The sequence below is a fragment of the Psammomys obesus genome, unplaced genomic scaffold (genome assembly GCF_907164565.1).
Source record: "Psammomys obesus unplaced genomic scaffold, mPsaObe1.curated_primary_1811, whole genome shotgun sequence".
NCBI lineage: Eukaryota > Metazoa > Chordata > Mammalia > Rodentia > Muridae > Psammomys > Psammomys obesus.
In genome coordinates this window covers 2,693,305-2,720,473 of record NW_026596430.1, presented here as the reverse complement: position 1 = coordinate 2,720,473, position 27,169 = coordinate 2,693,305, and the positions used below count along the sequence as shown (strand labels likewise).

The 27,169-nt window shown below is 38.4% G+C and overlaps 1 protein-coding gene across 7 annotated transcripts in view; it reads left to right on the top strand.

Moving 5' to 3' along the window:
• The window catches only part of Nrg3 (neuregulin 3), a 1,183,895-nt gene extending 1,157,909 nt beyond the window's left edge, over positions 1-25,986 (top strand). For 2 of the 7 annotated variants that reach the window (XM_055597834.1, XM_055597832.1), the window contains exons 6-10: positions 2,128-2,254; positions 16,062-16,189; positions 19,638-19,811; positions 23,639-23,710; positions 23,930-25,986. In XM_055597834.1, the coding sequence (XP_055453809.1) occupies positions 2,128-2,254; positions 16,062-16,189; positions 19,638-19,811; positions 23,639-23,710; positions 23,930-24,437 (1,009 nt within the window). In that variant the 3' untranslated portion in view covers positions 24,438-25,986. The remainder of the gene's footprint in view (positions 1-2,127; positions 2,255-16,061; positions 16,190-19,637; positions 19,812-23,638; positions 23,711-23,929) is intronic. The other 5 variants (XM_055597838.1, XM_055597837.1, XM_055597836.1 and 2 more) reach the window with 3 other exon arrangements.
• The last annotated feature ends 1,183 nt before the right edge of the window (positions 25,987-27,169 follow it).

The following is a 27,169-nucleotide window of genomic DNA, read 5'->3' as shown; positions in this document are numbered from 1 at the left end:
AAGAAAGAAAGAAAGAAAGAAAGAAAGAAAGAAAGAAAGAAAGAAAGGAAGGAAGGAAGGAAGAAAGGAAGAGAAAAACATAACAAAGACATCAAAATAATCCTTGTAGTTGTGAAAGATAAGGACCAGGAAAGAATGGGATGGTAAAGATCCTAAGGCACATTCCAAATGAAGGCCATTTATTCTGAAATATTCCTAAGTCAGGATTTGAATGAAAAGGGTGTAAAAGAGGAACTATAAAAGGATTAAAAAATACATTCGGCTATTTTTATGACTATCTCTTTAAATGCTATTTTTCCAGTCTCTGAATTTTGAGATTACAGAAAAGACAGTGTTTCTACTGTTTTTATTCCAGAGACGTAGCGGAGTGTTTACTTCATGCTAAACCACTTTTTACTGCTTTGTGGTAGTTTACTGGGCTACTCAGACCCTGTTTTCCTGTTTGCTTCTCAAATGAATCCCCCTCTTTTTTGTAGCTGTTGTGTGTTCCTTAAATGATTATGAGATAAATTCATTTTATCAACAGGTTATAAGTTTGTTTTTAAGTAGTAGGTAGAATATTTTAACTAGATTAAAGGAATTGAGAGGGTTAGACATAAAAATCTACCTAAACAATTGAAAAGATAAAAGAAATGTTTAAACAGACAGCCACTACACACTGGGATTTAAGTTCAAAGATGCTCGTTACCTCCAAATTCTTTAGACAGTACCGGTGTTGTGTGAGAGAGGCAATTAGTACAATATTTTTATCTTTGGAGCAATGTCCTCATTCTGTAGCATCTTTCCACAGCACTTAGCACGCTGGGTAACCAAAAGGAAAAGAGAGGACTACTTTATCTGTAGTTGCCATGGTATCTTTGGGAGATATCTCCTAAGAATGTAACTTGCAGAAAAGGAAACAAGGTCAGGGAAGTTTAGGTAGTGAAACTGGTGGATGGCAGATTCAGGATTCAGTTGTTTGGATAGCAGAGCCCATGCTTTGAGCACTGCCTAGCTGAGAAGCTTAACCTATGACAGCTACTTTGCCAGTGGATCTTTCTTTGGCTGAGAACTGGAAAAGCAAACTTTAGAGAATGATCCTGAAGCTATGTTCATGACTCTAGGGATGACAGATAAGTGCTCTGAAACCCTTGAAAAGGGAAGCTAAATAGAGTAGTTTAGTCTACCTGTCTAGTGTAGATATCGAATGGTATAAACAATAATCAACATATGCACGCAAGGACACTTTTCTTGGGAGTTCAAAATCCCAGAGCAGTCTCAACTTTCTCATCTAGAAACTGAAGGACCTTATACAAGTGGCTTGACAGTTCTGAAGGGTGACTTTGAATAGAGTATGTGGACTGAAGAGTGAGTGGACTGAAACCTTTCCAAATCTAAATATCCTTTAGGAAATGAATTCATTTCTCTCTGCCTTGGCGTTCTCATCTATTAAATGGGTCTGATATATTACTTCATTACAAAGGATTATTGTGGAGATAAATAAAACAATGAGTGTAATGGACTTTAAAAACAATGTGTTGCAAATTACTGCTTAAACATTAGCACATTAAAGATACAGTTTGCCTAGCACAAATGAGATTCTAGATTTGACCTTCACCACCATACCAAAAAAAAAAAAAGTTAATTATTTTATTATTTGAGTTCTTGGTAACAAAAATGAAGCTCTCTAAACAGATTAGAAATAAAATATACACATGAATATATGTATAAGTTACATGTATTGAAACAGTACAAATAATAACACATCTTTGACAATAAGATAGCCAAGTCCTAGTTTCACATTTTAACTTTGGGTACTTCTCTGTGAATTTTCTAATTTTTCATACATGAGCCCTTCATGTGGGATTGTTCGTACCCATGGGACATAGGGCTACAACAACACACTCTATTCATGTCTCTCTTTTTGGAGTGCCATTGATTGTTAACCCATCTATGAAAATGAACAGTGCCAAACTGTCTCTAGTCAGAAGTATTGCTTGGCATGGTTGAAAGTGGATCAAAGGCTGCCTCAGCTTATCTAGGTAGCATTAACAAATATCAATACTGTAACAAATATGGATACTGTAAAAGTAACTTCAAATATTTACATATCTATGCAAATATTTATCCACATATTTGTTTCTGCAGGAAACAAGCTAAACAAATCCAAGAGCAGCTGAAAGAGTCACAGAATGGGAAAAACTACATCCTCAAGGCATCCAGCACAATGACAAAGTCTGAGAGCTTGATGAAGAGCCATGTTCAACTTCAAAATGTAAGCTGAATGTCTATGCATTACTTTCGTTGCCCACCTCAGAATTTTTAGGTACAGTTCCTGCTAAGTTAAGGTTTTATTGCTGTTAGGAAACAGCATGACCAAGGCAACTTCATAAAGGAAAACGTTTAATTGGGGCTGGCTTATAATTTCAGAGGTTTAGTCCTTTATCGTCGTGACAGGAGGCATGGCTCTATGCAAGCAGACATGGTGTTGAGAGTTCCACATCCAGATCGCAGACAGAAGAAAGTGGCCAAGCTGGGTGTATCTGAGACCTCAAAGCCACACAGTGACACACTTCTTCCAACAACAGCACAACTACTCCAACACAGCCACACCTCCTAATACTGCCACTCCCTATGGGCCTATGGAGGCCATTTTTTATTCAAATCACCACAGAGGGGATAAGAAACCTATGAGCAAAGCTGTATAATTCAGCTTTGCTGTATATGTTCAGCACTGTGGCAGTTTTTGCTTAAATCATCTTACAATTCTCTCTGTCTCTCTCTTTCTGTCTGTGTGGGTGTGTGTGTTAATACTGACCCTTGACAATAAGAGTTTTAGTTGTTGCTTCCATAAGCCATTTCTGGCCTTTACTTTGTGTCAAATATATGGCAGGGACACAATGTCATACTTCTGGAGGCTGATTCACATCCCACTCAGATTGTACAAAGCGCAAGAAAAGTTCATGGTTACGGTTAAAGGAGAATTGAGAAATGTGGTCTCAGAGTCATTTTTTTTTTCTAGTAGTAGGACTGATGCTGTATGTGGATTATAAATCTTGAAGCCAAATACATACCCTGCTGGCTTCATACTTTGGGAAGTACTTTTAGTTGTTTCTGAGTTACATTGCAAAATAGTGAATTAGAGAAAATGGGACACTATCTAACACATGCTGAGATATGCCTTGTAGGGTTAATTCTTTGCCCCCACATGAGATTATGCTTGCAGATTCCGAGGCATGAAATGAAGGAACAAAGGCCTTGGTACAACCAGGGTGTTTGAGGATAATAGGCAATCACCCAGGACGCATGCATGCCCTTCCAAATGCTTAAATTGCTAAGAATTTGCACATCATTTGTGATTCTAAGAAATCATTACCCAAAAGTTGCCATTATGATGAGCATAACAGATGTACTTAGCTGATTTAATGTGAAATTCATAAATCTGAATTGCTTCCCAGCAAAGTTTTCTTAAACTTTTATTCATGGCAATGTGCAGGATTGTTCTTTTCAGAAACAGAGAAAATGCCTTTGCTAATGATTCCTAATGAGTATAATCCCAGCACCTTCAACAACCACCATGATGAGAGTTTCAGTTCCTTAGCAACTGGCCTTGTAAAAGATAAACAAAGCCAGACACCTGTGGAAGTAGCAGGGATAGATTGCTGTCAGCAATATAATATAGAATAGGAAAAAGGATCCAGCATGCACGGTACTTAACTTCAGTAGGTTCAGCAAGACCCAGGCCATGTAAAAGGAGGATGAGGATAGTGAAACAGGGCCGAGCCAGATCTTAATCAGAGGCAGGAAAGAAAGTGCAAAGAGTTGGACAGTGTAAATGCCATCAGGCAGCTGTGTCTGCTGGCTGGCTAAGATTGGGGTCAGAAATTTATCTTCCCACGGGGCTAAAAGACAGAGAATCTACCCTTCCTAATGATTGTGTTTCAAAAAATGGCCTCTAGGTTCTCATGAAAAACTCTCTTTAGCATAGAAGGTCTATATTTATAATCATAAGCCCTTTTCAGAAAAAAACCTTGGGAAAGGAAACCAAGGACCAGTCATCAGGTATAGTGAGAACAAATCTGAAAGGCCTTTCAAGTTTCATCAGTTCATTTTTGATCCCAGGCAGGTACTTTAAGGGGCAAGAGTCATTGAAGGAAAGTAGAACTTGTGAACGTTACGTTAGTATTTGTTCAACTCTTCTAGGGTAGGTCAACAGACAGATAAAAAGCACCCATGCTGAGAGGTTGTAGTTTCTACATGCTATAAGCTAGAGTTAATGAAAAGAAGTCAGGTCTTGACAAATGACCATTTTTATTTGATTGCCACATACTTATTTGGGGTAACTGAATAATTGTCCACAAGGTGACCTCATTATAGTGTCTTCAGCCATCCTTTGTAGAAAGCATTCAGTTTCTTCTCTATTATTATTATCAGTGATAGTAAAAGGAAAATTTTACCCATGTTGTCACCCTTCTCTTTCCCTGACTAGAATATTATAATTCAAATTACAAATGAAGAAATGAGTTATCTATAGACTTCAAAACATTTGAAAGACCTTTGGCACATATGATTTTAAGGCCTCTGCTCCTCCCCTGCCTCTGCTTCTTTCTTCTGTAGCCTACTCAACTTAGTAACTTTTTGTGTTGGTGCAGAGCAACAAGAATCTACTACTATATCATTTTCTCTTGGTTTGACAGGGTGTGAGGATGGCACATTCTTGCATTAATATCATTGTTGCACAGGAAAAGGACATAAGTTGAAAAATGTTTGTTTCATTACTAGGTTCTCTCTCATAGGCTCTAAAACAGAGACATATATATATATATATATATATATATATATATATATATATATATATATGTTCACATACACACATATTTCCTTTTAGCAAGAATTATGAGAAAATATCAATGCCAATGATACATCGTTAAATATAAGAGTGTAGAATGAACAGTCTGCTCAGGAAAGAGCCTGACTCATAATTTCTCTGAAGGAAAAATATGTATTAAGAGACAGGATCTAAAGACTATGACCCTGATGGAGCCTTGAGGTAGGAGAGAAGTCAGAAGGAACAATATTTTTAATACACATTAAACAAGGCCATATATGCAAAGAGAAGTTCCCTTTTACAATCCAAAGAGGAGTATCATTAAGATGGGTGTGTTACAGAAATTGTGGTGCGTCTACACAATGGAAGACTACTTAGCTATTAAAAACAAGGAAATCGTGATTTTGCAGGCAAATCTCACCCCATCCTGAAGTGAGATTAAGAGAAGTGAAGTGAGAAGAGATCATCCTGAGTAAGGTAACCCAGAAACAGAAAGACAGGCATGGTATACACTCACTTATAAGCAGATATTAACTGTACAATACAGGGTAGACATCTACAGACCTAAAGAAGCTAAATACTAAGGAGGACTCTAGGGAGGGTGCTTAAATTTCCTTCAGAATGGTAAACAGAATAGACACCAGAAGTGGTGGAAGAGAGGGAATAGGATGGGAGCCTACTATAGAGGGTCCTCTGAAAGGATTCACCCAACAGGGTATTGAAGCAGATGCTGAGACTCACAACTCACATCAAACTTTGGGCAGAATGCAGGGAGTCTTATGGAAGAAAAGAGGGGTGGGACTAGAGAGACATGGAGGGAATAGGAGCCCCACAAGGAGACCAACAAAGCTAAAAGATCTGAGCCCATGAGGACCTACAGAGACTAACTAATGCAGCTATGGAGGACCATAAATGGAGAGGTCCTAATACCTCTGCTCAGATGTTTCGCACTTCAATCTCCATGGAGATCTCTGAATGAGAGTAACAGGGGCTGCCTCTATCATGAACTACGTTGACTGCTCTCTGATCACTCGCCCCTGATGATGTAGCCTTACCAGGCCACCGAGGAAGAAGATCCAGGCAGTCGTGATGAGTCTTAACAAGCTAAGAGCAGATGGCAATAGTGGAGAACTCCCCCTTTCAATAGACCAGTGGAAGGGGATAGGGGGACAGAGGGAAGGAGAGTGAGACTGGGAATAGTTGAGGGAGAGGATTTCAATTGGGATATATAATGAAAAAATTGTGAGGAAAAAAACATTAAAGTCAAAGACAGAAAAAATGGGTAGGTTAGACAGAGAAATAAACAGAAGAGTTGTTCTTCAGGGTAAGAAATATATTAGTTTCTTTAGAAGTACAGATTTTAGTAGGTTTATTCTATATTATATGTCTATATGAGTGAGTATATACCATGTGTGTCTTTCTGCCTCTGGGACAGCTCACTCAGGATGATCCTTTCCAGTTCCCACCATTTACCTGCAAATTTCATGATTTCTTTATTTTTCATTGCTGAGTAATATTTCATTGTGTGGATATACCACAATTTCTGCATCCATTCTTCAGTTGAGGGGCATCTGGGTCGTTTCCAGCTTCTGGCTATTGCAAATAAGGCTGATACAAACATGGTTGAGCAAATGTCCTTATTGTGTACTTGAGCCCCTTTTGGATATATGCCTAGGAGTGCTATGGCTGGAACTTGAGGAAGCACTATTCCTAATTTCCTGAGAAAGCGCCAGATTGCTTTCCAGAGTGGTTGTACAAGTTTACATTCCCACCAGCAGTGGAGGAGGGTTCCCCTTTCTCCAAAACCTCTCCAGCATATGTTGTCACTTGAGTTTTTGATCTTGGCCATTCTGATGGGTGTAAGGTGAAATCTCAGGGTCGTTTTGATTTGCATTTCTCTGATGGCTAATGACGTTGAGCATTTCTTTAAGTGTTTCTAATCTGTACATCTAAAGAAACTAATCAAGAGAGAGGACTCTGACTGAAATGCTCAATCCCCATCCCGAAAGGAAAAGAGGATGGACATCAGAAGAAGAAAACAGGAAACAACCTAGGAACCTGCCACAGAGGGCCTCTGAAAAGCTCTGCCCTGCAGACTATCAAAGCAGATGCTCAGACTTATGGCCAACTGTTGGACAGAGTGCATGTAATCTTATGAAAGAAGTGGGAAATAGTAAGATCTAGAGAGGATGGGAACTCCTCAAGGAGAGCAACAGAACCAGAAAATCTGAACACAGGGGTCTTCCCAGAGACTCATACTCCAACCAAGTACCATGCATGGAGATAACCTAGAACCCCTGCACAGATGTAGCCCATGGCAGTTTAGTGTCCAAGTGGGTTACATAGTAATGGGAACAGGGACTGCCTCTGACATAATCTGATTGGTCTGCTCTTTGATCACCTTCCCCTGAGGGGGGAGCAGCCTTACCAGGCCACAGAGGATGACAATGCAGCCACTCCTGATGAGATCTGATACACTAAGATCAGAAGGAAGGAGAGGGGTCCTCCCTATCAGTGGACTTGGGGAGGGGCATGCATGAAGAAGGGGGAAGGAAGGTGGGATTAGGAGGGGAGGAGATAGGGGTTTTTGTGGGGATACAAAGTGAATAAATTGTAATTAATAAAAGTTAAAAAATTTAAAAAGTGGAAAAAAATAAAATGTAATTGTTTAAGTACAGAAAATAAAAACTTTTAATACTTAAAAACAAGAAATATATTAAGAGAAACTGTATAAAGTATGGCAACATTCTGAAGAGAGACTCTTTAGTTCTTCCAGACTTGTGTTCATTTTTAAAGATTTCTAGGAGCGGAGGGAGATCTTATAGCTGAAACTTCAGTCTCCTTTAGTAAGCCATAAGGTATGCCTGCAGTCAGGCAGCCTCTGATTCCTAGGTAAGTGGACTTTGAATCATTTAAGAACCCTAAAAACTGTAAGACTGCCCATCCACAGCAGATGGCCTCCCAGCTCCTATAGCAACAACTTCACAGGAGTAGAGATTGTGAGGAGGGTGGGATTGCACTGATTTGTAAGGGTGTGTGATGTTACACCCAGTTCAGAGCCCCCAAAAGATCTACAGGAATTGACTCCGTTGCAAAACACATGAGGTTCTTTTTATTGTAAATTACAAGCTGCAGCTTGGGCCTACAACACTCACAGCCCAAGCGGTGGGAGCTGAGCACGCTGTGCCCAGGTTAGTTGGGTGATATATAGTTTCTGGTCCCTCCCAACATGCCCAAGGCAGGGGCGATTCCTGCCTGGCAAGCATCAATTGGTCAAAATGCTACGTTTTGAATTGATTGGCTATAGGAAGGTTCCCAGACCATAATGACCTAGTGTCCCTCCCTAGGGGGATAGACCAGTTTCCTAGCAACTGTTATCTCTAGTGGGTGGGGAAAGAATGCAGTAAGGCGGTCCTTCACCTCAGGGCATTACTGGACTTCTCCACCCACCTAGTTCAGGCTTTAATAATAGCTGCTAATTTTTAATCTTTTTGGTCTCTCATGTGACACTTGTGATGTCAACCATAGAATAGATCGATCATAGGTTGGGAGCTTGGGAAAGTCACTTCCATCAGCAAGCTAGTAATGCATCACAAAGACAAGCATGTGTCTTTATAAGACAATGGACTCTCATCAGAGGATGGTTTGTCTTCCTTATTAAGCAAAGTTTAGAAATACTTTGACTATTAAGACTTGGAATAAGAATTGTACTGGCATACAGTAGGCACAGACCAGGGCCTCAGAAAACATCCTATGTAATGCATGAGCACCTCCCATAGCCAGAAATTCTCCTTCCATCATTTTAGGGGTGCTGTAGATTGCTAGAGTCTATGCTCTGGTTTGCAAGTGTAACCAAGGGAGGCCTGTGAACATCCATCCAGTGCCAGTATCAGTTTTCTCCTGTGAACATTTGGATGTCTATCTTCATCCCCAAAATGGTACCAGGGTACCTGGTTCCACCATATCCTACTTGGTTGATATTGGGCACATCTTTGCTTTATCTGAAAGCCCATGTTTAACTACTCTAAAATTTGTTGCAGTACTTAAAAAAATGTGTGATGGGCTATATAATGTTTATTATTAGCCTTAAGATTATTACAACCTGCTATCACAAATAATAAGACAGATAACGTGTTAGATTTTATAGTTGCCTTATTTACCTTGGGCCAGGCAGATATTTGACCTATGGCTCAACCTCACCATCCATCTCTCAGCCCCTATCCAATCCTCCTCATCTGGTCTACCTTCCATCCATAATTCCATAGTACTTGTTTATATCCATCATCTGGGCCTTTTTATGCCATTATTGGAGTCCTTCTTCTCAGTCCATGTGGATTTTTCTCCACACTAACCAGGGCACAGAAGATGTGGCATCCTCCTTCCTCCTCTTACCATCTGATGTCTGTCTCCTGTGATTCTCTTGTCTAATAAGCTCTGGAACCTTAGCCATACCTACCCCACTCTGCCCTTCCCAGGTGTAAGCTGTTTAAGCAACCAATCAGATATAATGACTTAGGCAGGTTTACACAACAAGGATGGATTTACATGAGAATGTGCTCTTCTGAGCAGGGACAAGATCTTGGGGATCAGTAATTAACATTCGAATACATAGCGCCAGGCCAACCCCCAACAAAAATTCATTGGAAATTGCAATGTTTAACAAATTAATCATCCATGTCTGGTGTTCCTGAAGTTTATTAAATATTCATGGGAAGATTTCACTCTGCAGTCATTTAACAGTAGATGAAGCAGTCACATGAAGTCTAGCTACAGATGAAAGTAGATTATATCTACAATGCCTTAGAAACAGCCATCCTTTACCTCCATTTATAATTACACTATTTGTGACTTAAACTTGAACTGTTCACATTAATTATGTGTCCTGGATGAGAAGAAGCTGAGGAGTCATCATGACAACAATGTGAAGCTTCTTAGTGGAGTTCGGGGATCAGATAGAAAGATAATTAAAAGGAAGGAGATCTGTTCTCACATGAAACCTAAAGAGCATACTCATAACCAAAAAGAAAGGTAAGAAAATTATATGGCCACCTTAAAGACAGGTTTATGGGTTAGAGTTTCATTCGATGAGAATTATGGGAAACTTAGGGTCCTCTCTAGAGGGCCCTTGTCTCATTAATAAGAGAATTTAAGTACAGACCCAAAAGGTAACTTGAGTATAATTTTATTAGAGTTTGAAAGAAAAACTATGTAGCAGGCAAGCTGTAAATTTCAGGAGCTGCTTTAGAGGACTGAGAGAGACAAAGAGAAAAGAAGAGAGAAAGCTGTCCTGTTTGAATTAGGCCCCGAGTGGGGCTCAGCCACATGATGGGACAGGCAGTTTATGGTAGAAGAGGAACTTTGTAGAAAGAATGAACACTGCAATATTAGGAAAAGCTTGCTTGGAACAGATATGGTAACAAAACAGGAAAAAAAATAAAGTTTCCTGAGGAATTCTGACTTACAAAAAGGCATGGTTCTGTTAAGTGACTGAGCTAGGAAATGGGAATATGGAAGGAAAAGTACATTATTGTGTTAAAGGGATAATTATTCCTTTATTTCTTCATTTGGGGAGTGGTTTCTTAGCAAGATGAATGACCTACCCAACTGGAGTGTTAGGTCTCTACAAGGCCAGAGATTCCATTCTTTTGATCAAAAAGGTATGTTTCTTTTAGTGGACCTCTAATGTTACCATGACAATTAAAAGATAATAAAGAGTGCTATAAAGTAAGAATAAAGAATTTAATACCTACCCCATCCTTAATAATTGGTAGATTGTATTTATTTTTGTAAGTGTGGCATCACCAGGTTGGTGACCTCATATTGTTCACCTACCAATAGTAGAAACAGGTATATATAGGTATATAAAGGTATATATTAGGTTTGTACAGGGAGAGAAAAGGGGATCAGAGAAAAACAGGCTTAAGTAGAATCATCCTTCAGTTAAGAGGCTTATTAATGTAGCAGCTGGGCAATATGGCCAGAGTCTAAAGTTGGAAGCTTTAGTTGCACCAAGTGAAGCAAGGACTCTACTCTTATTGGCGCCCACGGTGTGGGGGATGGGGTGGGATGGGGGAGTCCTGCATCATTAGATAGTGTATGTCTTAGATGACAATATAGGGGTAGGGAAGTGGGTGAAAGGTATCTGACAGTACTAATTCCTCCTCGGGTAGAAGAGTGAGACTTGGTTAATGTGTGATCTTCATGGAAACCTGACCTTTGTTGAGCTGCATTCAACCTCTGGGCAGCATAATGGGGTTAAATGTATTTCCACCGTGCTCACTGCATCTCTGTGTAGGACCTGGTTTCTCTGACAATGTGTATGTATATATTACTCTATGATAGGGCTACTTTAATCTCTGCATAGTTTCATAGGGATGTCTGAAACCTGCTCCTTAGCAGCAACATATGAGTTGAGTGGAGAGAATAAGTTGAAGCCATGACATTTTTTGTTGGTTTAAGCCAGGGCCATGTCTTTAAAACATTTATTTCTTTTAAGTAATTCTTTAAGCCTGAGTTCTTGCTCAGCATACCAAGTACTACTTTATTAGTTCACATATTCATCTTTACACTCACATACATATTAATTAATTAATTAATATCAGGTGGTGACTAGTAAACAGCAGGCACATGATGAGTTGTCATAGTGATTCAAAATTCTTGTCATAAATGAAGTGTCCCTGCACACAGGGCATTGACTCGTTACTACTGGTGATCTCTACTAAGGAAGTAACCCGTCAGATGTGGGAGCTAAAGTGCGCTGGTGCATACAGCCAATGGAGAGGGGTGTTGTGAGGACCTCTAGCAGGCAGGCTCTCTGCAAGACAAAGCTGGAGCCTGTCTTCAGCATCCTAGCTGAAGGACACAAATGGCTGAGGAGGGACATGGAAGGAGAGCTTGCTGTCCCTTTTGCCTACAAGAAGGCTGTAGTTCTAACATTCATTGTAGGGAAAGTTGGTAGAGTTTTACTATTAAGATAGCAAAAAACAAAAAAAAATCATCAAAGCAACAATGGGTAAATTGATTTTAATTACCTGCATTAAGAAAAATCTCTCTTGAAAATATGACATAACCTTTCAGTTTTTCATCTCTCGGCTCTTGAATTATACTGGTAATAAAGAACTTTTGAAACATTCGTAGATGAGCCAGGAATGGTGTAGAAAGACATGCATTTAAAACTGTTTTTCAGTCATCCTCCCCCATGCCTTTATGGCCTGGGGTTACAGGACAGGTGATTATCTGCTCTGTCAACATTGCTTTCCAACAGAAAACCGCTTTCATTTAACCTCCCGACTCCTACTGCGTGCATGCACCAGACCTGGGAACAACAATGTCATTGCTCCACTGTGTATACCAGCATGCTTAATTTGACAGGCCTATTGATTCCTCCACACCACCAGCAGTTTATTAGGAGCAAGGCAGCAAGGGGACAGACAGCAGTGGAAGGCCTCCATGCCCGCAGGGAGCACTTCCAATCTGGAGAGTGATTAGGATGAGAGCTTTCCCCAAGAATCTACAGTGTGTTGAACAGTACGTCGTTCAGGTTTATGCTGAGGGCCAGAGTGAATGGCTGAATCTCTTTATTCACTAATGACATGGCATGTCATCTACAAAATGAGTTTATAATAAAAGCCATCAGGATCTGAATCAAGAAAAGTACATAGAGCCTCCTGACAAACTTTGTGACATCCAGAGAATGTTCACAGGGAGGTCCAGACAGGCTGCTGACCAGAACACTCAAACATCACCCGAGATCAGATCTGACAGGGAAAGCCATACAACATGCAGGTCTTAGCTTCTCCCAAGAACATTAGGAGAAACTACAATACACGCTCCAAAGGCTCTGATCCTGACCAGTTAAGCAGACTCACAGGAGCAAGGCTTAGTACAGAGTGACTATTTGGCAGACAGTGGTACATATTTTAAGAGCTGTTAGCTGAGATACCTAGAAAGCTAAGTAGAGACTGACTTCTGTCTTTAGTCTCTAGATTCTTTGTGTGTGTTCATAGGTGTCTTTTGTTCTTTTTTCATTTTATACACTCTTATTAATGGGTTTTGATCTACAGAAAATGAAGAAGATATTGCTAATAGAATTTTCATATATTCTGTACTTAGTTTCATGTATTCTGTACTTAGTTATTTGTTTGTTTGTTGTTATTTTAAGCTTCTCCCAGGAATGGCCTTGCTTCTATGGTTGCCATACACCTCTAGCTTCATCTTAGCTTTGTCAGTTTGTAACCATTGGATGTTTCTGTTGATCTGAGCAGATCTGAGTCAAGCTTTTTGTAGAATACTTCTTTGTTGAAATTTGTTTGATGTTTTTCTTGTGGTGATGCTAGAGTTTTTGTATCCATGTCTGATATGGTCAAAATGGTGTTTCTTCTGCATGACAAAAAGTCTTCTTCCTCCAGTAAATCTACTGCCATGTTTTTGTGCTTTTTTTTTAACCATTCAAACATATGACATGAGTTTTGTTGCTTACTTTTTCTTTCCACACTATCCTGTTATTTTCTTCTTGTCTTACAGTATAAGTTATATATTTTTGTTAAATAGACATAAAAGGTTAAAGATTAGGTGCACAAATATATAGGTAATTTTTTTTTTTTGAGACTGGGTGACTCCGTGTGTAAGCCATGTTGGCTTCAGACTCAGAGATCCTCTTGCTTCTGTCTCCTGCATGTTGGGATTAAAGCCACATGGCCAGGATAAATAGGCCATTTTGTTTTAGATTTGTGTGGGCTGTATGGACTATGTAGTTGTATGTGTCCATACGCTATGGACTATCTGTGGAGGCTGCAGGACAAGTTAAGGTATTGCTCCTTGCTTTCCACCTTGTTTTGGAGACAGACTCTCCCTTTTGGTGTGTTCTGATAGCCAGCCCATATATTTGCAGAGATATCACTTTCTTCACCTCCCATCTATCCAGAGGAGTACTGGCATGGCAGGCTAAATACAAAATACCAAGAGAGAAAACCACTCTAAAAATAACATTTGGGAAAGAAATTTGTACTTACTGAACCAAATGTCATGAATGAAAACAGCTGTAATCTAACAATACCCTGAACACTTAAAAAGGTTTAGAAAGTGTATTTTATAAATACTAGCCACAGGCAAAACAAGTTAATAGGTGGGTTTCAGTCAGAACTATGGACAGAGCCTCCATTTCAGAATTCATGAAAACTGCACTAATGTCTCAAGAGTCTTCCTGGAAATATCTTGGTTTTACAAAATGGAGTAAGTTGCTTACAACAATTTATCTAGAAAATTAAGATTCTTCAGAAAAAGTTGGCTGATGCTGGCCTCAAGATGTCCCTCTAAAATAAACCTTAATTTGCATTCTAAATCGATTACAAATTGGGGGAACATGCACACTCTACCCTCCACATTTTTTTCTGTTTGGGTTCTGGACAGTTTTTCAGTCTTATACATTTTCTGGTGGAGCTAGCAAATATTTTTCCAGGTTTATATGTATTCCTTCATTTCATAAAAATAATTTTTTTCACTTAAGGTAATTGGTGGTAGTTATTAAATAAGAAATATTTTCCTGCTTTAATTTCTGAATGTTGTGACCTAGTGAAATGCATGTTCCTTAAGGCTATGAACAAATTTCACATATATATGTATATGTATATGTATATGTATATGTATATGTATATGTATATGTATATGTATATGTATATGTATATGTATATGTATATGTATATGTATATATATATATATGTATGTATGTATGTATGTATGTATAATAATTCATCCAGAGAGTTCATTCATTCCAATCTGAAAGCTCCATGGATTTTATGTTTTACTGTTATACCTAATTGTGCTCATTGCTACACAGATTCTCTGAGTTTACAAAATCTGTTTACTATGTTCTCCATTAATTTTCTATCATGATTAAGTTACCCAAATCTTTAGTAATATTTGGTTTATTACGAAAGCCTTTTAAAACACCAGTTTGTTTCTCTAATATGTTCATGATTTTGTTTACATGTAGTCATTTGAAAAGGCTTTAAAAAAAAACCTAGAAAGCAAGTTTACTTTATTTTCATGAATAACAGTTGTCCCTCTACCTCCTGCTGAATCCTAAGCTTTTCCTTCAGATTCAATGCTACATGTATTTGTTTACCATGTAATAAAAGCTGTCAACATGCCCAAATTCCTCCAGGGTTTCATGCTGTGCTATTAGCCATGCTGTGTACTTTTGAAGCTGTTTTAAAGTAAAAAAAATTTATAAATATTTATTACTTGTTGAGTAGTTTTTTTCTTTATATGAAATATCCATCTTTAAAAGTAATTTTGTGTAGAAGTACAAAATTGCATTTTACTTGATATTATTACTGTTATACATTTTTAACCCTATAATTTTTAAGAAATATCTTGTCCATCTTGGATGATTTTTGTACTGTTGCTTGTTTTGTTTTTGAGAGTCCATCTTACTATGCAGCTTATGATGCCCTCAAATTCATCATGCCCCTGCCTCAATTTGTCAAGTACTAGGATTAAGGGCAAGTAACGCACCTGCCTCATGATCTGTCCTCCGTTGATTATAAATATGCTCCTTCAGAAGTCGGATGGCTCAAGTTAGTGTTGGTGTGTGAATTGAGGTTTTCACATTCATCACAGCAATTTTCCTCTGCAATGAACCATTCTTTCTTGTTATATATGTGCTTCACGGTTTCTCTTGCTCCAATAATACTTTCTTTCATTTTTCTTTTTTCTGGTTTCTAGACATTTCTTATATTCTGGTCATAGCACTTCTGTATCTGTGTAAATAATTAATCAGCATTTATAACTCCTTACTTTCAGCAACCAGAGTGACAGCTTATTTCTATGTCCTGGTCTATAACTGAGGGGTGCAGTGCAATGGTGAAGAATGAGCAAGGACCAAGGTTCAGTCCTCAGCACCAAAATAAATAAAATTAATTCTTGCTTGTTTTGTTTTTAATCTTTCTCACCTTCAGCTAATTTGAAATTATTTGCTCTTTATTTTACTCGTGATCTAAAACTGAGATTTCTAGAAGGAATTTCTATACCATATCAAGCTTTATTTTTGTACTTTTTTCCCCCTTAGGTCATAACATTTCTTTGTAGAGAGAAAGAGAGAGAGAGAGAGAGAGAGAGAGAGAGAGAAAGAAATGAGATGCATACAGTCATTTCTATCATTCTTCTGGGACTTTCCAGAGACTAGCTCCTGTATTGCTGGACCCCCTCTCATAATGTACCCACAGCTCACAACTCTGCATGTAATTTCCTACAGTATTCAAAGGCGGACAGACATCCTGCTATTGCGCTGGAGAAAATAATGGAGTCAAGTTTTGCAGGTCCCCAGTCATTCCCTGAGGTCGCCTCTCCTGACAGAGGAAGCCATCTTGTCAAGCACCACAGGTATGGTTAGCTGATGGTGGTGGGAGTGGGTAAGTTCATGTTAGAAAAATGCACAAGGCAGGAAATGGCAACTAGACCCATAGTCCATACAGGTGATTGTTCTTGCGTCTGTAACCATGGATCTCCGTAGAATTGATGTTCAGGCAGCCCACAGCCAGAAACCACACTCTGCAGCTTCCTTCAGAAGCACCACTCTCCTTACAGTAACATAAAGGAACTATTAGCTTGCATCAGAGCTGCAGGCACAGACCAGTATACGAAACAATTGAACTCTGAAAAAACATTAAAAGTGTATTTTTTTTTTCTTTAGCCTGCAAAGCTGACATCTAAATATCCTCTAGGCAGCTGATGTAACATGCACCAAATGTTCCGAATACTCCTCACAAAAGTTCCAGGGGCAAATCCTGGAGAGTACTCTGTTTGGGCCTCTATGATATTCTGTTATCTGAGGAGTGTTATCTGTGTGTGTGTGTGTGTGTGTGTGTGTGTGTGTGTGTGTGTGTGTGTTAGAGAGAGAGAGAGAGAGAGAGAGAAAGGAGAGAGAGAGAGAAAGCTCATCACAGAAACTATTTATTTGAGGGCAAAGGGTAACTACTAAGTCATTTGATGCTTTCCAGGAAATTCTCCAGCTGGGCATGTTCTCCAACATCTTTTTATCCACATTTTGTGTTTTGTGCATGAAGAATCTATTTTTTAAAAATCCATCATATACAGTCCCAAACAAGGGATGAATTTAGGACTAATACCAGAGTCGATATGTTTCTATGTATTAAAATTAATGTCTTTAATCTGTAGAAAACCTAAACATCACCTTTTCCTAGTGATAAGCATTTTTAAATCTTTTAATATCATACATATATATGTTAATTTAATCTTTTAAAATCATTTCAAATTTATTCTAATAATCACATATGTAATTTTAAAGCTGAACTAATTATATCTAGCAATAGAAGATGTCACTGACATGTTTTCATGTTTCTTCTCAATACCTTGTTCATTAGCAAGACAAAAACATACCATAAAAGAGATGACTTCCTCCTCTCCTAACCCATATTCTTTACTTTCCTGGCTGTATTTCCTATGAGATTTTCAGTTGCTCTAACAGTGATCACCTGATACCCCAGCAGTTGAGGGTGATGCTTTTCCTCATACCTTTGTAATAGATAGATTCTAGAGTACCAATGGTTTCACAAAGAAAATCCTTTCAGAATCTTCAGCTTAGGATCAAAATAGTTTGGCATCTCAATAGTTTGCATTAGTTATTATCAGCAAGACTGTGATATGTCATAGCTTGTATTTACAGAATTTCTATGAAAACAGTCGTTTACTTCACTTGGGCTCACAAAGGCTGCATTCATTATCCTCTAGGGAAGTGCAAAATTGCTAGACTTTCAAAGGCAAAACTAGTTTCCCAGGCTTATTCTAAAATATGTTACCATAGTTATCATGGTTACTTTGTCAGATAAAATAGTATAATGTTACTCTGTAGCATATTATGGCAAAAACATTTTGAATTTGAGATTTTTAAATGATGGCTTCTGCCATGTGGGAACTACAGTACTGAAGTTTCTAGATAGCCAGTTAGCTTTTTTCAGTCTCCCATTCTTAGGCTTGACCGTGGTTTCTAGAACTCCAAGATTAAATGAGAGTGTCTTTAAAGGGCCTTCTCTTTTCTTTCTTTCTTTTTTTTTCTGCTTTGATTTAATGGCATTGCAGTATCTGTTGTCATAGCCTATATGCTGATAGCTAGAGCAGAGTTGATTTATAAAGAGCTTTTAGAACTTGAAATTATAATTTAATACATCATAGCCTTTGTTTTTAAAACATGCAATAGATTAAATAGTTTCATGATTGATAACCAGTTTGGTGATTTATATTTCCTTCCAACTGCTGTATAACTTCTTGAATGCCCCTGGCTTAGAAGGCCTGAATTGCTGATTGATCAATAGGTCTACAGCTGCTTGTGGAGATGGGCCATTCCTTCACACTGGGAGACCTTGTTTTGACAGTCCAGCAAGCTATGAATAATTAATTTCTTGTTGTGCACTGAAAATATGACTCCCTTGGATGTCTTAATATGAAACAAAGCCATTAATACAAAACTGTTATTTCTAATGTTTAGTGAAAAACCTACTTGTTGAAAAAAATCTATCGCTGCATGTCATTTTTATTGCATTATATTTTGGCAATCTAACTTGCTTACAATGACATCAGTCTAGACTATCAACCGTGACAGGAGCCCAGAGAATCCAGTGACACAGATGAGCCTTTGCATTGCCAGTTACGGCACAGCAATTCATAGAACACTTGGTAATGTGTGCTTCACAGGTGTTGGCCTGAAATACAACACTTAGTGTATTTGAACCCTTTCACCTCTGGTGTAAGCCCACAAAATTACCTGAGGGTGATGCTGTCATCTTGCTTTGGCCGCTTCCCTCCCATAACCTCACTCAAGACACTTTGTTCTGCAAAACCTTACGCACCAGGTGAGATTCAGACTTCCCTCTCCTCTAGCTTCTGGCGTATTTGAGTGAGGTTCCGACCCTAGATGAAAAGCATTTAATGATAACATTATAGTCTCCTGGCCTATATAACTGCAGTGATAATATTTTTAGACAGTGTGGGTACAACATATATATTAGCTCACTATATACTCACGGAAGAAGAGTTTGGCCCACATGACCTGACATCTCAGGGAACACTTAAGTTTGAACCTAGGCAACTCAATAGGGTTGAGAAAGGAATTGATAAGGAATCTTCCAGTCAACTGGCAATTTATCTCCATAGAATCCAGTCTTTTAAAAATAGTCTGTTTAAGGGATTACTTTGTTAAGGCCTGGGATACAGGTCACTTATGCCTTTTGCACTTGATGGCCTCTACATTTGTTCAGTCATTTGAGACATTTGGAGGCACACACTCAACAAATTAAAAGCAGGGACTTATTAAAAGCAAACTCAAATGCAAAACTAGTTTCTCAGGACTGATAAAAATCTGGAACAGTAAACTGAGAATTTAACACATTTGTGAAAGAAAGAATGCCAATTAAAGTAAGATCTGTTTATCCTATCACTAAGAAATGGAAATTTCCTCATAAATTCCCTCTGGGCTTCCTAAATTCTGTTCTCATCACTGCCTAATGAGGGCATTTTTATGCCAATTAGAAAGACAGCTACTGTGGCTTGGGAAATCTGGGTGGAGGGGAATTGGGGTATTGAGGCTTCCTTAAACACACTTCTGTCTTAGCTATAAAGCCAGAGACAAGAGGGATTCTCTCTCAGTACCTCCCATAAAAATGAATTAAAAACTTCTAATTTTATCTGAGTGTATATTTGGCATTCAAAGCACAGAACTTTAAGTATGAGAGGGATGAATTCCATGTCTGTGATGTTTTAGCAGGTTTTTATGATCTCTTTGGTTTGTTGTTTTTGTTTTGTTTCCCCAACCCAGCAGGAGTATTTCTTCTTGCTGTAGCCCAGGACAGAGGAGTGGGATGCTACATAGGAATACTTTCAGAAGGACACCACCTTCACCCCGAAGTCGACTCGGTGGGGTTGTAGGACCAGCGTATCAACAACTGGAAGAATCAAGAATCCCAGACCAGGATACGATACCCTGCCAAGGGTAGGTCTTAAAGCAAGGGTCTAACATAGGAGACAATTAGAAGTCTGACACTAAGTTAGTATATACTTGTTTTTAAAAAAGCTTTCTTGGAAGCTTTGAAGGACTAAACTATCTTTTTATCAATAATTTAGAAAAAAAATATTAATTTCTGATCAGTAGTATGGACAAAAATTCTAAAAAGATAATGTATAACATAAATGAGGTATCTTGAATACTTCCACCCAGTATTCTTGAATGTGGGGTTTAGGTGAATATCAAAAGTAGAAAGCCATGGAAAAATTTTCAGAAGTCAGGTATCTTCATTATTTGTGCTATGCAGGTATCAGTGACTATGGTTACCATGGCTATTGTATACAATACAAAAGCACCGTGTTCTCCAGGATGCAATAACACAGATAGGGCTTAAGTCAGAGAATGGAAATGGAAGGTAGGCTCTAATCACAACTATGCTCTTGGTGTAAACTACTCAAGCATACATGGAATAACGTATGATTAAAGTTTGATCCCTATCCCTTACAACTTGTGTCAATTTCAGAAAACATTGTCATCTGAGTCTAGACTTCCTAGGAGCAAAGGTTACTGATCAGATCAAAAAAGAAGTATTTTTTTGGCCCATGTGGGTCAGGCACATGATATTCACAGAGACAATGTTTGCCATAGCAATTCTCATAGTGCTATCATTAATTTAAAGAATCTAGATTTACTCCACATAAGTTTCTAGTTGTGTCTAGAAGTTTCTGAGTGAGCCAGGCTGGGTTTCTGTGCAGTTTGGGTGATTATTTCAGATTGTTTGTTTTAATTCTAATAACATAGCAGGTAGAATGTCCAGCTCATAGCATTTACATTTCTCTTTTCTTCTAGACATGAAATAGATGGACCGATGCCCTGTCTGATTAAGCTTGACATGTGTTTCTTAAAAAAAAAAAAAAAAAAAAAAAGCATGCTAGAAGATAGAATGCAAGGAGACAGGGCAGCTCAGTTGTTCAAAGGTTCAGTGTGTGATGCAACTGAAGAAGCTGGTGGTGTTTTGCTTGGCCTTACCTCAGAAAGGAGCTTTACATTTACCCTATACCTATACTGACTTTGTTTCATAACTACTTTATCAGTAACCAATGTTTTTTCATAGGACTTTGTACGTGTATACACCCTTTCTTTCCCTATGGTGAATATTAGAATATGTGAGTATCTAGAAAACCCATCTTGGCCTGTAATTTCTTTCCTTTCAGCTGCCACTCTGGCTCTCACCCCAAGTATTCCTGATAGAAGGATGTTGAGAGCCTGTAGCAGGTTGTGGTTTGAATCACAAATTCACAGACCTCCCAGAGTTCAGAGGTTTTCATTTTCTGTCCTGTCTTCTTCCTCCTGGGCCTGTGTGGTTTTACGTTTGTGTTGGCTCAGTGGCGCTGGATTGGCAATAATATCTGCAGCTGGCTGTCCACACGCATTTCCCCTGTGCCAAATGCATCCACTGTTGATACATGTTGACTCTGTCAGTCACTCTGGCTTCAGCACAATTAATCTTAGGGATCCTTCTCATCACCAATTCTTAAAAACAGCAATTTTCTACTCCTGGGTGACCAACTGTCTCTCAGGACTGGGAATGGGGCTGGTAATAGAATTTCACAGCTAACATTCTTCAAATCTGCCCTAAGCCTGAAAGGGGAGTGAATGAATTTGTAAGAGCCATCAGCCATCTGTTCCTGTTTACCAAACATGTGGTTGTAGTCTGCTAAATAGGGTTCATGTATGTGGATTCTCTCCTCGGTTGGAAATTGTACCCAGCTTGACACCATCACCTACCCTAGTACAGAAGGACTTAGAATAGGGAAGATGTAGACTGAGGTTACTTTCCTCTGACTAGAGTTCTCATCAGTACCAGCAGTGGTAAGAAAGCCCAAGCACTGCACTGGTCCATGGCAGGCCAATAGACTGATATATTACAGGCTAATCAAAAGAAATGTTTCAGAAATCCTCAAAAAAGTCATGAGTTCCCACTTCATCTAGTTTGTAACCTGATGCATCTTACTTTTGATATTCCTTGAAAATATTCTTGGTGAATACATTGAGGATAGGGATAGAGTGGCATTAGTCATCCCATGAGAAAAGGTGAAATTGTGTATTAGTTTTCTGACCAAATCAATCACCAAACCAGAAAAGGGAGGTATATATTCTCTATACTCATATATTCTGGAAGTATCGTACCAAGGGCTAAACAAATGGGCCTTAGGTTTGCTTTATGGATCAGACCTTTAGAATCTGACTTCCTTCCTTCCTTCCTTCCTTCCTTCCTTCCTTCCTTCCTTCCTTCCTTCCTTCCTTCCTTCCTTCTTTCCTTCCTTCCTTTCTCTTTCTTTCTTTCTTTCTTTCTTTCTTTCTTTCTTTCTTTCTTTCTTTCTTTCTTTCTTTCTTTCTTTCTTTCTATTTTGGTTTCTAGAGACAGAGATTCTCTGTGTAGCTTTGCCTGTCCTGTACTTACATTATAGACCATGCTGACCTCAAGCAGAGATCTGCCTTCCTCTCTCTCCCCGAGTACTGGGATTACAGGCATGTGACACCATGCCTGGCTAAATCTGATTTTCTGTCATAAGATCCACAAGGAATTTTCTTATGCATGGCTGTATCAAATTAAGCTCCCTAAAAGATGTTCTAGTGTAGTTTACCTTAAGATGTCTCTTCATTAGTTGGTTCTGAATTTTATAGTAACAATTAGACAGTTGGGTTTGAGTCTTCCTTCTGTCTCTTATGTAAAGGTATAACTTGGGGCAGGGCATATGAATGCTCTTTGAAATTCTTACATAAGAATAATATATTAAAATATTTTTTGTGGAGTAATTAGAGGTGAAATAACTTTTTCAAGTCACTGTGTAAATATTAGCTGTTAATTCTGGTATTAGTTAATGAACTATAAAAGAATACTTTCCTTGGACACATATTCATTCTTTATGTGTTCATTAGATCAGGGTTATATTCTGGATACAGTGAGAAAAGACACGACTACTATTCACCCCTCTTTACTAATTCTGGTGAAACTGTTCCTATTGTGACGTCACAGTAGAAACTTCTTTGTAGCTATGCAATACATTTCATTGCAACTATTCCTTACATGTGTAAAAACAATTATTTATATTGCAATGGAAGCCATGGAAATTAAATCCCTTACATCGAAATTAGATATGTTTTAAGTCATGCTTACATAGTAACATTTAGTATTTAAGAATAACTCATGAAAAGTAGAAAAAAAATCTACCATTCAGGGCCCCCAAACACCTTTCCATAAAATCTCATATACTTGTTTCCTTCCTGACACAAGAAAGGAGGAAAGTCAGCAGCCCTGAGCCCTTCAAAATTCGAATCCTGGGATCCTTAAGTTACTTGAATTTGCACACTGGGGTTGGGACAAGCCATTGCTGCCCACCAGTGCCCACCCTCTTTCACTTATGGAACACGAAGGAACAGCACTGGATTGAGAGGATCCTCTGGAACACAGTTGGTGTTTCTGCTGGGCAGGCAGAAGGATTAGATGGATCTGCTTTTGTCCTCTGGTTCAGCAATGGGCCAGCAAGGTAATCTGTACAGGGCAAAGTGCCAGCAGAAGTCTGATTTATATTCTATGAGTAAGGCAGAAGCTTTGAGGACTAGAGTATCTTGATGGTCAAAATAAGTTTCCTGACAGCCAGCAATCATGGTGACAACCTTAGTCTACTAGACAGTCCCAGGGCTGAGAGGGTGGATGAGTGATGAGCAAAGAGATGCCATGGTAGTGTCCTGTTTGTCACGATGAAAAAGGCCACACTTACGTGCTCAATCCCCATTTATTTGTATTCTAGGATAGAGGTCAGGAAGACTATATCCCACCTGCCTATACAGCTGTGGTGTGTTGAAAGACCCCTGGACTTAAAGTAAGAAGATCTGGGTTTGAGTCTAAGTCTGTCACTTATTTTTCTGTGTGACCTTGGGCAAGTCACTTCACTGATCTGAATTTCAATTTACTTCTCTGTCCGTGGGAGCGTAGTATCCGTTTCATGGGGTTATTGTGAGAAGTCAGTGAGATGGTGCATGTGGAAAGACGGCCCTCATAGGCACAGGAGCGTGACTATCATTCTTTTCATCTTTTTCAGGTATGCATCTAATGGCTTAAGAACCCAACAAAATGCATCAATAAATATGCAACTGCCTTCAAGAGAAACAAACCCTTATTTTAATAGTTTGGATCAAAAGGACCTAGTGGGTTATTCATCCCCAAGGGCCAATTCTGTGCCCATCATCCCTTCGATGGGTCTAGAAGAAACCTGCATGCAAATGCCAGGAATTTCTGAAGTCAAAAGCATTAAATGGTGCAAAAACTCCTACTCCGCTGACATTGTCAAGGGGAGTATTCCAGTCAGTGATCGTCTTCTAGAAGAACAACAGGAAGTGAAGATATTACTAGAGACTGTGCAGGAACAGATCCGGATTCTGACTGATGCCAGACGGTCAGAAGACTATGAACTGGCGAGTGTGGAAACTGAGGACAGTGCGAGCGAAAACACAGCCTTTCTCCCCCTGAGTCCCACGGCCAAATCAGAAAGAGAGGCACAATTTGTCTTAAGAAATGAAATACAAAGAGACTCTGTGTTAACCAAGTGACTCAAGATGTAGGAATCTGTGCATTCTATGCTTTGCTCAACAGGAAAGAGAGGAAATTCAATACAAATTATTTATATGCATTAATTTAAGAGCATCTACTTAGAAGAAACCAAATAGTCTGCCGCCCTCATATCATAGTGTTTTTTAACAAAATATTTTTTTAAAGGGAAAGAAACGTTTCAGGAGGGATAAAGCTTACCACTAAAGCTTTTGGGGAGAATTCTGAATCCAATTTCAGTTAGCCCCTACACTGTTCTCTTTGGCTGTTGGAAGATTTGGCCAATTACAACCTTTGGTCCCATAGTACCAGTATCTATATGGAAGAGAAACTCTTGTTCACCTAGCTTCAAAGAGAAGAGGTTTATCCCAAGAGCAGATGTGCTAGTGAGAAGGTAGTCCTGGCCATTTGACTCTTGAGTTACAACCCCTAAATTTCTATTCATCAATGCTCACACCACAGATTATGTCATGTCAAGGAATGTAGTGCTTTGTATTTGGTTTTTAGAGAATGGCAGGAAAACATAAGCCGTAAGGAAGACAGAAAATAGGAGTAATCTGGGCAATCTTAGCTACTCTATGTGCCATCTTTCTCTGTAATTTGAAAGCACAGACCCTCAAGAGAGGTGGGAAATTATTATAGGAAAAGAGACAAAATGACAATGTTGTGTCAAAAAAATTCATGCTAAAAATGTTTTTCTTGGGGAGTGTTAAAAAGCTCTGAAAGGGCACCTTTCAGTGTGTGTGTGTGTGTGTGTGTGTGTGTACCTGTGTGCACAGGTGTGAGGGTGCAAGTGCTTGGCTTGCTTACCCAAGCACATATGTTGTATGCACACATATTTCTTGTACGTATGTGTGTGCATGTGTGTGTGTATTAAAGCTTGCTAAAATTTGTTCTGAAACATCAGGGAATCTAATATTCAGAAGAGATTTTCCCCTCTTAGATCTTTTTCACTTTAAATTTTCCATTAAATATAAATTTGGTTAGTGACTTCTTGAACCAAGTTAACTTGCATGGTGGGGTCTTATAAAACTCTTGACAATGTCTAGACCATTTTCTGATGTGATGACAATTGAAAAAGATAGCCTGTGGCTTATTGATATCAGCATCACAAAGCAAATTAGTGGAGGATGTGTTTATTTTTAATCATTTACTTAAATTACTAATACAAGCCAATTAACAAATTGACAGTTGACCATTTTGTTTATCATCCTCATTGCTATTTTACAGCAAGTCTGCTCTGTGTAGACAGAGGCATTGGCTTCTGTGGTTAATGTGGAAGGAATAAATTGTTGAAAACCACAAATCCCAGACTACTCAGTTCACAAGCAATGCCCCCAAATAGTAAATTGTGTTGTATGTTCATTTGGAATAAAGCAATATTTTTACCACTGCTAAGGTGAACTGAAAACCTCTCCTGAAGATGTGTCTGTTTTATTTTCCCTATTTTCATGGGGCATTCAAGGAAACTAGTGTTCACATTCCCAGTCTTTATCCAATTATTGGTGGTGTTGTTATGTTTACACTGTTTAAATAAAAAGGCACAGTATTTGAAAGTACATAAAAGATTGCTTTTACTTTAGTTTTGGAAAAGCTTCTTTAAAATTTCATTGGTTTCTGTCACAAGCAGAGAATACATACAATTCTTTCTTGAGGTAAGTTATTTGTTAAATATATTGCAAATTGTTATCTGTGAACATTTCATTGATAACAGATAAAATGCCACATAAGGAAAGAAAGAGTATTAAAAAAATCTAATCAAAACTGCTGAATAGGAATCCAAGGTCTTGTATGTTGAAAACACATTGATGGAAACCTACATTATATCTGATAAAATTTGTGTGACATCATTAGTAGCCATTATAGTTTGGTTGTTTTGACTAGAGCAGTAACATTATTATAGTTTCCAAAAATATAGATTTTGTAATATCTTCTTCCTCAACTTAGTTTTTACTTGAAAATATTTTCTATTTAAGAAAACGTAGAAGATGTTTGTAGTGTATAAAATCTTGAAAGTTGAGCATCTGGTTGAGCACTGTTGTGTTATTTACCCCAAGTATCAAACAACGGTGAGGCCACACTGGTGTGTTGAAGTCAACTTTGTGGGTTTTTTTTAATTATTTTTATTTTTTTTGTTTTTTCTTTTTTTGTTCTTAAAATGTTACATATTGTTTATCTAAAGATTCCATTCATATAACTAAGAAGACAGGTACTGTGAGCAACTGAAGTTATTTAAATATCCTTTACAAAAACATAAATAAAAACAACAAAAAACAAAAATCAAAACAACGTATGATTAATATAACTTAAGTCTCACTATAACAGCTTACTGTATATCATGTAATTATGAGGGATTGTATATCATATAATCATGCTACAAGCCTTTTTCTACACTCTGAAGATAGTTAGTATCAGGCACATCATGGCTATGTTATGGGAAGTTCATAACTATCGTTACTTTTTTAATGTTCAAGACAAAATTCTCCACAGAACCAGATGTTTGTGGTAGTTTCCATGGCCTTTGTTTCCTCTTGGAACAGGAAGAACTACTGCAAGGTATCTAAGTTCAAAGGGCACGTCCTAGATCACCAGCTGACAAGTGCCAAGTGCAGAAAGCACTGAGACCCTCTAAGGTAACCTGACCTGGCAGATACCTCAGCCATCACTGCTTTCTTTCTAAAGCTCATGTGCTAAGTAGGACATGCTAACTTCTACACAGTATCTTTGAATTTGC